Here is a 13,385-nt window from a genome sequence, read left to right as displayed (position 1 = left end):
TCACCCTTATTATTTTTTTGGTGTTGACCTATGGCGACCACAGACTTATTGGCGGCCAACTTCCGGAAGTTCAGTTTATTTTAATAAAAAAATATTTTTGAGCTCACTGTGTTAGCAAACGGCACTCCATAGATTCAGGCTGAGGAAAGATGCACTTGACAAAAAGCCAAACAAGCAAAATGAAAGAAATGAGCGAGTTTATTAACGCGCGGTCCGCGTGGCGAGGACTAACGCTGACTCGGACTCAGTGAGATTCATATCGCCGACGCGACACAACGCCGCTCCGCTTTGTGAAACGTCTGTGCGATCGCGATTATTAAATTATTTTTTAAAAGAAAAATAAAAAATACCTAGCAACTTCTAATATTATTTTGAATTAAATAAACCTAATAATTTAAATATTGAACGGTATAAAATATGATATTGGAACTTTGGAGCTAACGTAGCTCGTAAACTTTCTTCAGAAATTAGTGCTGTGAACTTTATGATGATGATGGCTAGTGCGAAGTTGGTGAGGGACTGTAGTTCAGACCTCAGCTCTGATGTACGGTCTCTGTCCGTGGCTTCTTCCACAGAGGAACAGGACTCCACCACCACAGAGTCCGAGTATACCGAGGAAGAGAAGGAATATGAATTAGATGATCTTCAAATTTTGAAAACTATTGGTGAGTTTCATAAGTAATTTTTCTAAATGAAATATAATATTTTTTCTAACCCGTATCGAAATAATTTTCTTAATAAATTTTCTAATTATATCCAAGTAAACATTCCGAAACATATGACCTACTGCAAATAAGTATATAGTATATCTAAGAACTCATTGACAATTTCAATCACAATTCAGTAGGTACTTAGTAAAGAAAAAGTACCTAATTTAAAAGTTAATAGAAAATAATTATGAGTTTTAAAAATTTAAATACCCAACTTGTTCTTTGGCGATGTTCTTTTAAGGCAGTATGACTTCCGTGAACACTTTCCCGTAAGATAAAAATTGTTGATGAAATTGAACTAATATACATTGAACTATATTACTTCAATTTCAATGATTGAAATATACATTGAACTAATTTCCAAATAATAACTAAATTTAAATAAAATGTGTTTATATAGGCAATAAACACAAAATATGTGTCAAGCTTATCATCTATTCTCATTATTTGATTTCTAAATGATATCAAACGGATTGCCAGTACCAACTGAGATAAAGAAACACACTTGACTCATTCCCATCATAAAACAATTGAGTTTGAATCAATATATATTACAACTATTCATCAATTTTATGAGAACTTTTGCACTGTTTATTTTGGTTACTTTTGCACACGGCTTTTTTGCGGCTTGTGGATAAATAGTCATCTCCATATTATAATACTTATTTAAAAAATGTATTTTCACATGAACCAAACTTGATATCTAGGTTAAGCTGTTTAATTCTGTGTACTTAAGTATATGTGAGCGGAGCGAAGTATGCAATTAAAATAAAATGAGTCTAATAAACACTTAGAATAGTACCTACATAATTAATTTTATGAAATAGTTTTAATAAATAAAATAAAAGTTCCTAACCGATACTTATGTTAGGTACTGCGGCATATTTATATGATCTTTCACGACTTTTCCAACTTTGCTACAAAATGTCAATATTTTCAGGCCTGTTTTGTGATTACCTACTAAATTAAAGATATGTTGTTCCAAAAACATGTATGGCGTCAAGTATTATCTAGTAACAGATAAGATATCGCGATCTTCACTTTCGATAGGTAGACGAGACGGTACGGGTCGGATCGACCCTCGACCCAATTCCACCTGGGCTATATAGGCCAAGGGCGATCGAGCAAGAGCTGACCTAGTGGAGGCCAGCTGCAACTGTCACACCCATTATAACGATAAACATGAGCAATCGGCAAAAAAATAATCATATTTAGTTACAATAAATTGTGAAAATAACACAAATTTGAAAAATATCTTTCAAGAAAATAAAAATGGTAAGAAAAGCCATAACATAACATTTTTCAATAAAAAGACTGAATAACAGAATTTGTTTAAGAAAAAGTATAGTAATTCCCTTCCATACGCAGAGGCCATAAAAATAAACAAATTATGCGAAACGTAGCCGTCCTCTCTCGAATATTTGCTGCACTACTCCGAATAGAATAGATATCTAAGTAATAGGTACTTACGCGATATTATTACCTTATTATTATTCATTTATTCTGCAAGATATTTAGAACAGAGATAAACTTTAGAAGACGAAGACAAAAGCTGCTACCATATGAAATGTATAAACAAGAATTATAATCATGAATACTATGGTACCTAGGTAATTTTGAATGTAGACTGGAAGTCGTATACGTATTATGATACACGTACGTATTATGATAATTTTATTGATGATAATATATAATGATTGAATTAATTATCAAGCGAATTATTTGTAAGATTTATAAATTGGTGAAAGCAAAATGGGTAATCAGTATTCTGAAGAAGCTAGATTTTATGCCTCACAAATGGAAAGTATACGAGTAAGATCTTTCTCCGGCAAAAATACATTTTAAGCTCTAAGTAGGTATAAGTATGGTAGGGGGACATTAAATTTTACAGTTGTTTTGTTTTACGTAAATACATCATTCTATTTAATTTACTTACATTAACGTAACTATATAACCACCAAGACAGTTTCCCACATAAAATAAAAGTTTAGAGAAATAAGTACACAGACTGTTTAACTTACTAGTATTATAAATTTGGAAGTTTGTAAGTTTTTTATTCTTTCACGGAAAATGTACTAGGCGTGTTTTATCAAATTTGGAACACGCCGTATGTATACATCAGGGATCAGCTTGTGTAAGAGTTTATAATGCAACTAAAAAACCCCAGTGGTGTCATAGTAGGGATCAAATTAACAGGATAAGGTAGTTGTTAATTGTCCAAATGAAACAGAGCGCAAACCGACGACGTTCAGCTTGGGATCGAGTTTGTGTCATGCTTTATTCTCGGTCACCGCCCCACTTATGGTTACAACTAACAACTTGTACAATACAGATACACGACTTCTTGTTAAGATTTGCTGCATATCGGTCCTCTTTAGCTTAGATAAATGGTTTCAGGCATTTTGTCTACAGACCACGATTTAACGGTAAGTAGGTACGTTACCTACGCCCCGTGTGTAGACATTTTACTTACATTCATGACAAAGCATCGGCGAACACCTCCAAAAACATAATTCATGTTTTTTTTCTCAGACATTCTCTATAACGAATGCAATAATAAAGTGTTAGGCAGAATGTAAACAGTGTAATGAATGGTCGGAGTGGTATCATTGGTTACAAGCTAGCACGCGAACTATTGTGCATTGTCACGCGTGATTAGTGAAGATATGTGGGGCAGTATGTCACATAAACATAAACAAATTGATAATCACATTATTTTACTTCGTTTAATAATTAATTTAATTAATTTAGCAATAATATGTGGTACATATACATACATACATAGAAAAAATAAAAAAAAAACAAGTTTAGTGAAAGAAAATAATTTTCCGTTTAGTGAAAAAAAAAACGTTAATGAGCTAAAACAAATCAATAGGTACTTTAAAACTGAAGCATGCAATATTCTGTTTAATAAATACTAATTATCTTACACGATTTCATTTTAATTTTTCCGTGATTTCTATGTCACGTACGCAACCATTTAATTCAAATAGGTACTTACTAGTAAATGTGAAATAATTTTTCAATAGAGTTACTTTAAGTGAAGTTATTTGGAGAAAACGCGAACAATAGTTCTCAGTCGAGATATCTCAAAGATATTATGATTTGTCGGGCAAGAAAAGAAAGTTGAATGGAGATTTATTGCTGTCCATAAGTACGAGTAACTCATGTTGCGCTTCTAACCCGGCCTGTGGTCGTCACTGCTTTTATAACCTTTAGCAACAATGGCCATGCTGACTCTCTAGTATTAGATGAGAAAAGCTAACCGTTATATTTTACGATGACTAATACTTATTCCTTAGCTGGCGGCCGTGACTCAGAGTTGCGGGTGTTACCTAAAACTTGACTGATTTTTAGTAGGTATTTTCCTATCTAATATTATTCGTATACATATTAAACGTGTGGCATGTATGTTAGTTATTACTGTAACACCTGAAGTCATCTGATTCCGTTTAACGACTCATTTCTTATTTTTAAAAGTACAGGTGGAGATTGAATTTCATAAGTGTCAATCAGGATTTTTATTTATACACCATAGTTAATTTAGGTATATTACAGTTTGAGTAAAAAGGTAGGTATTTTAAGTGTTTAAATGCTGTTGTCGTGATGTAATGATATTTAAACTATGTAGACCCTCATTGGTAAGAGTGAGTGCAGCGTATCAGTGCAGCAACCTTGGCCGTTTTCTTGCACCTGACGCATTATTAATACACCAGCTGTAAACTTGGATGCGGGTGTCGAAGGTCAGTTACGAGGGTTTATGAGTTCTTGACACGTTTTTGATACGTAACAGCATACTATATTTAAAATTATTGTGATTTTCTAGATGAATGAAATCTTATATTTTCGACCAGAGATTGTTACTGTAAAGCTTTGTTTTTATATAAAAAAAATCCGTACTATAGCGTAAAAAACGATACGATATACAATGAAACGGATTTTCTTAATCACAATTGGTAGGTAATGTTTTTAATTTAATCTCAAGAACGATGAACTTTTTGAGTTAGAGACATATATTTTTTATTTGCATTATTACATAGGTACTTATATTTAATTACATAGGCTATATCAAGCTTATGAGTATCCCTCAATGTTTATATATCCACGCGATAAGTACGGTAATGTAAGTGTAAATTGATCTCAATATCGGCAATCAATAAGATAATCTCGTGAGAGATATGGCACCGTAAATTAAATTAGGTCGAAGAAAAGTGGATGTACCGCCTGTTATTAATTTCAATATTGAATTAGTACGAGGGGTGCCTTTGAAATCAGGAACGAGCTATGACCTAAAACCTATGATTGCGGATGTGGTGGTCTAATAGCCGACCCATATTCCGAGAGCCGCTAACCTCATACTAATTATATACAGACAAGTTTGGCGCATTTTTATTCCAGTTTCCAATCTATTTTAATTCTCTTAAGTATTATTAAATATTTATACATTACACAATGTATTGCCACTAGGTCAGTTTACTCGATTCAAATAAACTAAACTTTTATACTTTATTTTTAAATTACGTAAATTGGAGCTTCCATTATCCCAGTGAATTCAGAACTAGTATATGAATCTTGTGTGTCTTGCTTCATCGATAATATTATTATCTTGTAGATATAAAGGTAAATAAATAAACATAAGATTTGTGAATTTAACGCTTAAATTTAATTGATTGAACTAAAAATAAAAAGATTACGGAATTGGGATAAGTTTGCATTTTTCTATAGAATTGGAACGCTGGAATTGGCTGCGTAGACGCATACGGCCAGCCACAATTCTATACATCAAGACACGTTACGCAGTCGTCCGTAGATTTCCACATGCTTAGTATATTTGTCAGATAATCTATCTAAGCAACGACTATGACAATAACAAATTGTTCATCAGAATTAACAACATTTCATTTTTCTGCCTCCATATTTTTGTTATATTGCTTAACAAGTTAAAGGCGTTTTTATCTATACTGTAAAGTATAGTAAATATGAATTCGAGGATATAGTACTTTCGTCACGCGTGAATATTTATGCAGAGGATCGGAGAGTGCCGTCTGCACTCCGCGGATCACTACGCAGCTCACGGGATGGTGTGCAGTACTTTCTTCCGACCACGACAGCAGCCGTGACATTGTGACGTACCAGTCGCCATCTCGAGGTCAAATACCACACTGATGCAGTCAATAGCAAATAAATTTGCATTTAGATATTTTTTAGAATCTAGATTTTCTCTAACAGGATTATCCGAATCGAAAGATGACTATGATTAATTCAAACGTTTAATATTATAATTTCAAAAGTCTACTTTCTTGCTAAAATTTATATCCACGGACATATTTTATAGTCAAGTTGTATTGTAAATATATAGTTTGATTTTAAGCCTCAAGAACCGATAACTTAATAGATATTTCACAGCTTTTGTCGTAGTTTTGTTAAGGAAAATAACCTAACCTATGTTTGTAAAAAAATAGATGAAAAAGCGCGCAACATACTTAATCAGAACTCATCAGAAAATTTTATAGTGACTTAATATAGTAGACTAGTATAGTAGTCAATTACCTAAGTAGAATAAGTTAATTTGCACATGATGAGACACGGCGTCTTGTACCTACAATAGTAATGAATACAATTGATCAAAAAACATGTGAGTCGGCCTAATCAATCGCGAACAAGTTATCTTATGTAATGACTACGTAACTGAAGACTGCCGGCTTAAGGAGCCTGTTTCGAGGCGAAAAAAGTGAAATGTTTTGGAGAGTCAATAAACTCGAAAGCGGAGAAGCGGATAAGGGGAAGCGCGTACCTTTGTAGATATTTGTTGACGGAAACTTTGTGTTTGTACAGACTGTCCATAAGATATTTTTATGTTCGCTGCGTGATATAGTCAATGTTTTAAGTAAAATAGGTGTAAAATATAACTACAAATCTGTTTCGTAAACAAGTTCTACATGTTTACCGTTTTCAAGTAGGTAAGTATAAATTTATATGCTGCTTACAGACTGTAGTTAAATGAAACACTTGAACTCTTGACACAATACCGTTTGTTTGACGAGTAGATAAGCTCTCAATTATTATCATAGTACACTGACTTTATTACATATTATAAAAAACAAGCATACGTTGCTTTTGAAAATTTTTAGGGGCGGGTATGGGTAGCCAGTGTTGTGCAGCTTTAAAGCAAAGTTTAACTCACGTTGAAAACTGTTTCTTATGTTGCGATATCGAGATTGTTATTGAATGCTTGATATTATGTTTCGGGCTGGCTGCTGTAAATAACGATTCATCGCCTTTTCTTCTCGAAGCTCAGGCGACGAGCGACCTACATAACGCGAGACTGATGCAGACTCCCACGCTTCTGGGAAACTCTCGTTAGTGCTGTAACACGATTTATTAAGTGTCAAAAGCGTACGAATCGTAAAAGTTAAAATTACCTGTTACTTTCATAAAGCGTTCCTTGCTCTCATAATGCGGTCAATTTTATTGTAATTTACGAGGACGGTGACGTCACGGAAAATTCACGTCCACCAACATGCGATACCAGAGTGTGCAAGCTTGTTATAACAATCAATAATCTAGTTTTTTCCAGTCATAAATTGTAGCATATAGAGCATATTTATCAATAGGCCGCCGGTCTGTTGAGCAGTTGATTATTACAAGCCTCAAAAACAAACGAATGTATGACTATCCGTCCACAATGATTTTCAATTTACTTCTATGGTTTTGGCATTATTTATATGCATAAATAATGTAACGTATGCACGTTACATTATTTTTATTCACTAATAAACATTTCTTTTAAGAAATTGAAAATATATATATAATAGTAAAACTAAATAAATAGTTCGTGATATTGTGATAGATACTTAGTTACATTTTGAAAAAAATTGTGTCGTTTGGTAAATTAATAACTCTGTGTCTTTACGTTTAAAAAATTTTTGTTGACACATGAAAGAGACGTCGTGCGTCAAAGGTTCATCCCACATCCGCACATATCAACTATTATACTCACAATATTATAATGTATTTTACAACATTTTCATACGTTATTGTTTAGGAATTTATATTTAACATTGTTATGAGAGATTAGTATGAATATTCGTGCTGCCAAAACGTGCCGTCCGCCCCGGAACTGGAAGCCAATATACAAATAGGATGAGTTGATCCCTTCATCACGCGCGCGTCATATCCACATAAGTCTGTCGAATATTTCGATATTGCCAATAAATCACGATATGCTATTGAAATTGTAATCTTTTATTAAACAGTTTTATAGGTTTTGTTTTAGCTATATTGTGTGCGTTATTACGTCTTCTTGTACTTGAAATACAAAATTAGAAATGAATGATTTTATTAACGCAGAAAATTTCCGGAAATGCTGGCTGGATGACAAAACAGGAAAATATTCTTGTTTCGTTATATGTTTTGTAATTATAATAATAATTAGTGGTTAAAATCTAGTTAAAAGAGCGGCGGCCTTTTGTCCAGTAGAACTTTTCTGAAAAATAGTAATATATGTACTTAATTTTGTTTCGTTTTCATTTTTATTGCTAGGTATAAATATTCTTATATTGGCATATTACATTGGCTGTATACGTTTTACTCAAATATGCAATGGAAGTGATCAAGGCAAAAAGTGCGTTGCACAGACGGTCTGAAGCGTGCATCCGGTGAGAATCGTTTCCTGCTATGCTGCGGTACTGCAATCGTACTCCAAGAGGCAAGTTGTCTGAAGCGACTTGCCCGAGTCATTAGCGATTACTCGACGACCAAAGACCGTTGAACCGCCACAACCTATGAATATAAAGCACCTCCACTGTCCACTCTGTTCTCATTAAATATTCATTGCTTACCTGCATAATATTAGCATAAGTAGGTATAGGTGAACGATTGAGCGGGAAACTTTACTTTTTTTCCAAGTAAATTAATATAAATATTGCATTCATTTCTTCAAATTTTTTTATCAATATTTCGTGAAATACCTTTGTCTAAGTATATTTAGTTTCTATTGATACGTGCTCAACAAAAGGACAACACGCTTCGCCTAGCTCAAGTTTGTCATATAAAATTGACAAACTCGGCTCAGCTGTTACCACCAAAGCTATGTTGTGCTATGTCAAATAATCGATCGGTTGTTAACACTGCACAGCGCATCTTTGGTGGAGTTCCCGTCTAACAATAACAACTAGGATCAATAACTTAAACATGCCTACAACGGCACTATCTATCTGACCCTTTTTATTATTATAAGCAGTAAGGTAAGTTAAATATTGGGTTAATGTTTGTCGTGATCCTGTGCACGCGACGACCCCTGCACGCTCCCCCAAGTCCATGTAGAGGTAGAGTATTGTGGAGCCTTCACCTTTGTCACGAACGACTTTCCAACAAAATCACCACAATGTAAACTAAGATTTATAATGTTACGAAACTTTGAATAGTAATTACCAGAGTCCATGAACACCGACTTATCATTACGTATGTCAGGTTTTATTCAGATTAGCACTTAGTCATTGTTTTGTTCCGGTCTCAACGTAATTGTTACTGCACAATGTTTAGAAAATGTGCTGATTCGAGGACGCTGCAAGACGTGGAGTAATAAGGAAATTATTTCATAGATTCGAGTGAGGAAATCTGGAAGCTAATTATCTATGCACTGTAATTAGTACATTATTGCATGAACACTCGCTACGTGCTCGTGGCCCATTTCGCGCCACCAAGAATTCCTCTGCACAAGGACAAAGCATTCCAATATTTTCCTCCTGCCATAACTTAGTAATGATACCTAAATATGGAATTCCACAACATGAAAGTTATTAACATCCAAATACGGAAAAGTTGCAAACTTTCATGAACCAAACCTGTCTAGAATCGGCATCGATGTCAAAAGTTGTTTACACGACACAGGATACATATTTACTGGTTGTATAAATATTTTGTAAAAATTAAATTCCCGTCTATTACCGGTACGGCCTAGATAGAAAATACAACACAACACACAAAACAAAAACGTATATTTAACACAAGATAAGAATGCCTGCAGGCTTTATAAACAAGACTTGTTCTAGTTTCATTATTTCACGGTTACATCACAGCAATTACTATCTATTATTTATCTAGAATGTAAATTAATATGCATAGAATATTTACCCAATGAAATGTAAGTATAGAAAGTTAAAATGGATATACTTTTTCTATTTTAAATTTGGACTGGGTATGTAATGCTCATTGCTACATGTGACAGAGTGTCTTTGGTACGAGTATATCTGAAAAAAAAAGAGTTTTTAAATTTGTTAAGAATACCTTTTTTATAATTTCAACAATTCATTTTTATTTAGTAAAAAAAGGTCCAGAAAGCTGTTGTTCTGCAAGTGCCCTGTTCACTAGCTCTGCCGATTGGCTGACTAGGCAATATTCTAACTTTAACTTTACTGTGAGCTAAATCAATAGACATAAATATAAGTATACACTCATTGCCATAATAGCAGAGACTAGTGAGTGGGCACTTTGTGAATTCCAACCTTCACCAGCATAATCTATTTCGGTTGGTTGATTAAAACACGTTTCACTGATTGTCTACAATTAGAAACACTAGTAAATTAGGTAACTGGCTTTATTGTTATTTTTTGCGGTAAGTTAGTAAAAAGTTTGAAGATCAGTCTATTCATTCGTTGGAACCAACGGACATGTTGGAACATTTCCAAAGATTACAATTCAATCCTTGACATGTGGCAGAATAGACAATTACTTTATATTCACCTTTCAACACCTTTTGTAACTAGCAGATATTTATCTATTTATTTATTCGTCCGATATGTACATCCCTCAACATTGATATTAATTTATGAAGTAAAAGAGAAATATAAACTGTTCGAGTGTAAAAAATATCTGACCACTGACTACTGACTACTTCGTTGTTAGCGTTAGTTCTTCCAAAATTATGTGAATTGATTTGGTCGGCATCTGATATCCAGATTCATTTTTCATTCGTGAAATGAGCCGAATCTTATTTGTTTTTAATCAGAGTTTGGTTACACAAATTCTTTCAAAAGCAAGTACATGACACACCAGTCACTACACGCTTGTCGACGTATTAACATAAATGTTAACATTTATTTAACTTGACATCGTCTAAGTCGCGGTGACAGTACCTCGTTCGTAGTTACGGATAAAACACTGTTCTATTTGTTTACCATTACGTTATTTTCTGTTTTGTTTCCAGTTGCCAACAGATTATATATATTTAGATAAATAGATATTTAGATAAATATTTAGATATTTTAAATTACTTTTATTGCTGATCACTATTTTAGATGCATTATCAGTTCTGGTTATCGTTCTACGGTTGAAAAATAGCAGTTTTACTTGTGTTCACACAACAGTTGATTTCCAAATTGTTAATAATTTTATTTTCTGTTCACTCACTGTAAAATATTACGAAATGTTTTAATTATTTTCAGGTGTGAGATGTAAATTAATAAAGCGATGAAAACTACGTCTAAAATAGTTACGAGCCCATAAATTAAAACACTGCACTCTGCAGTTTATATTTTTCTTGGTGTTTTTGCATAGATTTATGAGTATCTAAGTATCTTGGTGCCCAATGAAGTTTTATTTTGTGTCTACGTATAAAGATTAATGTTGATATGAGATTTCCAGATTAAAAATAATAGCCCGCGTGTCAGCCTGACGTCGAGCAGAGATGAGACAGCTGCGTGTGGACGTTTGTGACGTCAGAGTTCACAAAATACACCTATCTTGTTTTCTTAACGATTATTTATTTATTATTGAATACAGACGTAGTTTGGAAGGAGATGATACAGTACAGACGTCTTACATATCATCTCTTAACGCGACTTCTGGTGTGCTCTGATCGATTTTGTGTTTCTAAGTGCCTAGATGGCTCATTAATAGTTACCTACGCTTAAATTACAACTGAGTATATCTTAAAATAAAACGTGGAATTTAAAATGTTATTTTTATCACAACACACTTTTTAATAACCAGAAGTTATTTTGTAACAAGTAATCGAAAGGCAAGAAATATTTAATAAAATTAATTGTTACCAATTCAAACGTAATGAAATTTAATTTCAAGTCCGAGTACAGAAAATATATCTAGAATTTACTCAAACATTAATTTGCTGATTACTAAATCCACTACTACTTTCAAAATAAATGGGGTCTGCAACTTTCAATTTCGATGAAAATGCAGTTTATAATTTTAAAATCTTCGTCTGCTCCAAATTATGCTGCCCGAAGTATATAATTAATTTATGTTTTGACAGATAAAGTTATTATTTCGGCAATTTATTAGAATAATAAAGATGGGAAGTTAGTTAGGTACTGGGTTGAGAATGATAATGATGTCCTGTCGATTTCCGGTCATGGCGAAAATGTCAACGATTTTGAGCTAAGAATAAAATATTCAATTCAATATATAAAATTAATTTAAATTTAAGGTCACTTTAATTGATCAATTTTATTATGTACTCTCTATTCTTCTGACAATTTGAAAAAAAAAAGTATCTTATTGTATTTATAGTAAAATAGCCTATTAAATTAATATTTAAACATATCCTAATATTATACAATAACCCAAAATGGATTTAAAATAATGGTATCGTATGGTATGGTCGGATTTTTAATTTGTTAATTATTACAAATTTATGAAAGTAATTTAGAGGAAATGTAGAAGCGTTGTCGAAATGAGAAACGAAAGTTATTCAGTATGGATGTAGTTTACCATGTTTAAAGTATAAATGGATAATTAATATATTCAAATGATACCACTTCATATGCTTTCGATATTAAGTAGGTAAATTATTCGGATGTCACTCAATATCCGTCATTATTGAGTGACATCCAATGAGATTTGACGGCCTCGGTGGCGCAGTGGTAAGGTTCTTGCCACTGAACCGAGAGGTCCCGGGTTCGATCCCCGGTCGGATCATAATGGAAAATTATCTTTTTCTGATTGGCCCTGGTCTTGGATGTTTATCTATATATGTATTTGTTATAAAATATAGTATAGTTGAGTTAGTATCCCATAACACAAGTCTCGAACTTACTTTGGGGCTCGCTCAATCTTTGTGATTTGTCCTAATAAATTTGTTTATTTATTGAAGTGATGATTGATTTACTGCTGCTGTATAATAGGTCTGGGTCTGAATCAATATGGGCACTGTTATTCAAACAAAAAAAAAGATCAAAATCGTTTCGAAGCCACAGATAAATATAATACACAAACACGTCAAACTTATAACATCCACATGTAGTTAAAAACATGGGGTTGAAATGCCATAAACAATCCTTATAAACAGATAAGTACGATCGTCCTGATAAAACGTAAACAGTGGTTTTTACATATTGCTTCATATGCCAGGAATAAACCAGATAAATGTGCGAATGTCAATGACGCAGAGTGCGCTATATCAACCCACTTGAGATTATGTAAACCACTAGCTTTTACCAGACCTACTAACAAACATGACTTAATTTAAAGATCATCGTAAGTGATCAATTAGAATAAAAATATGGTTGAGATTATAATTTAAAAAACAATACAGAACAATAGTGTTCGATTGTAATGAACTTTCTTTTATAGCTCAAATCTATGTGCAGTTTTCAAGATTGATGTAAACAATCTCAGGATAGCTGGGCATTTTTCTACGTTGTAATTTAATACGCT

General features: G+C 33.1%; 1 protein-coding gene across 1 annotated transcript in view; it reads left to right on the top strand.

The window, feature by feature from the left end:
• Positions 1–229: 229 nt before the first annotated feature.
• Positions 230–13,385, top strand: part of Pka-C3 (Protein kinase, cAMP-dependent, catalytic subunit 3) — a 34,890-nt gene continuing 21,734 nt past the window's right edge. The window contains exon 1 of the mRNA XM_053749483.2: positions 230–665. Coding sequence (XP_053605458.1) covers positions 485–665 — 181 coding nt within the window. The 5' untranslated portion in view covers positions 230–484. The remainder of the gene's footprint in view (positions 666–13,385) is intronic.

This window comes from Plodia interpunctella, chromosome 1 (genome assembly GCF_027563975.2).
Source record: "Plodia interpunctella isolate USDA-ARS_2022_Savannah chromosome 1, ilPloInte3.2, whole genome shotgun sequence".
Taxonomy (NCBI): Eukaryota; Metazoa; Arthropoda; class Insecta; order Lepidoptera; family Pyralidae; genus Plodia; species Plodia interpunctella.
The sequence above is the reverse complement of the archived record's forward strand: the minus strand, read 5'-3'. Positions and strand labels throughout refer to the sequence as shown.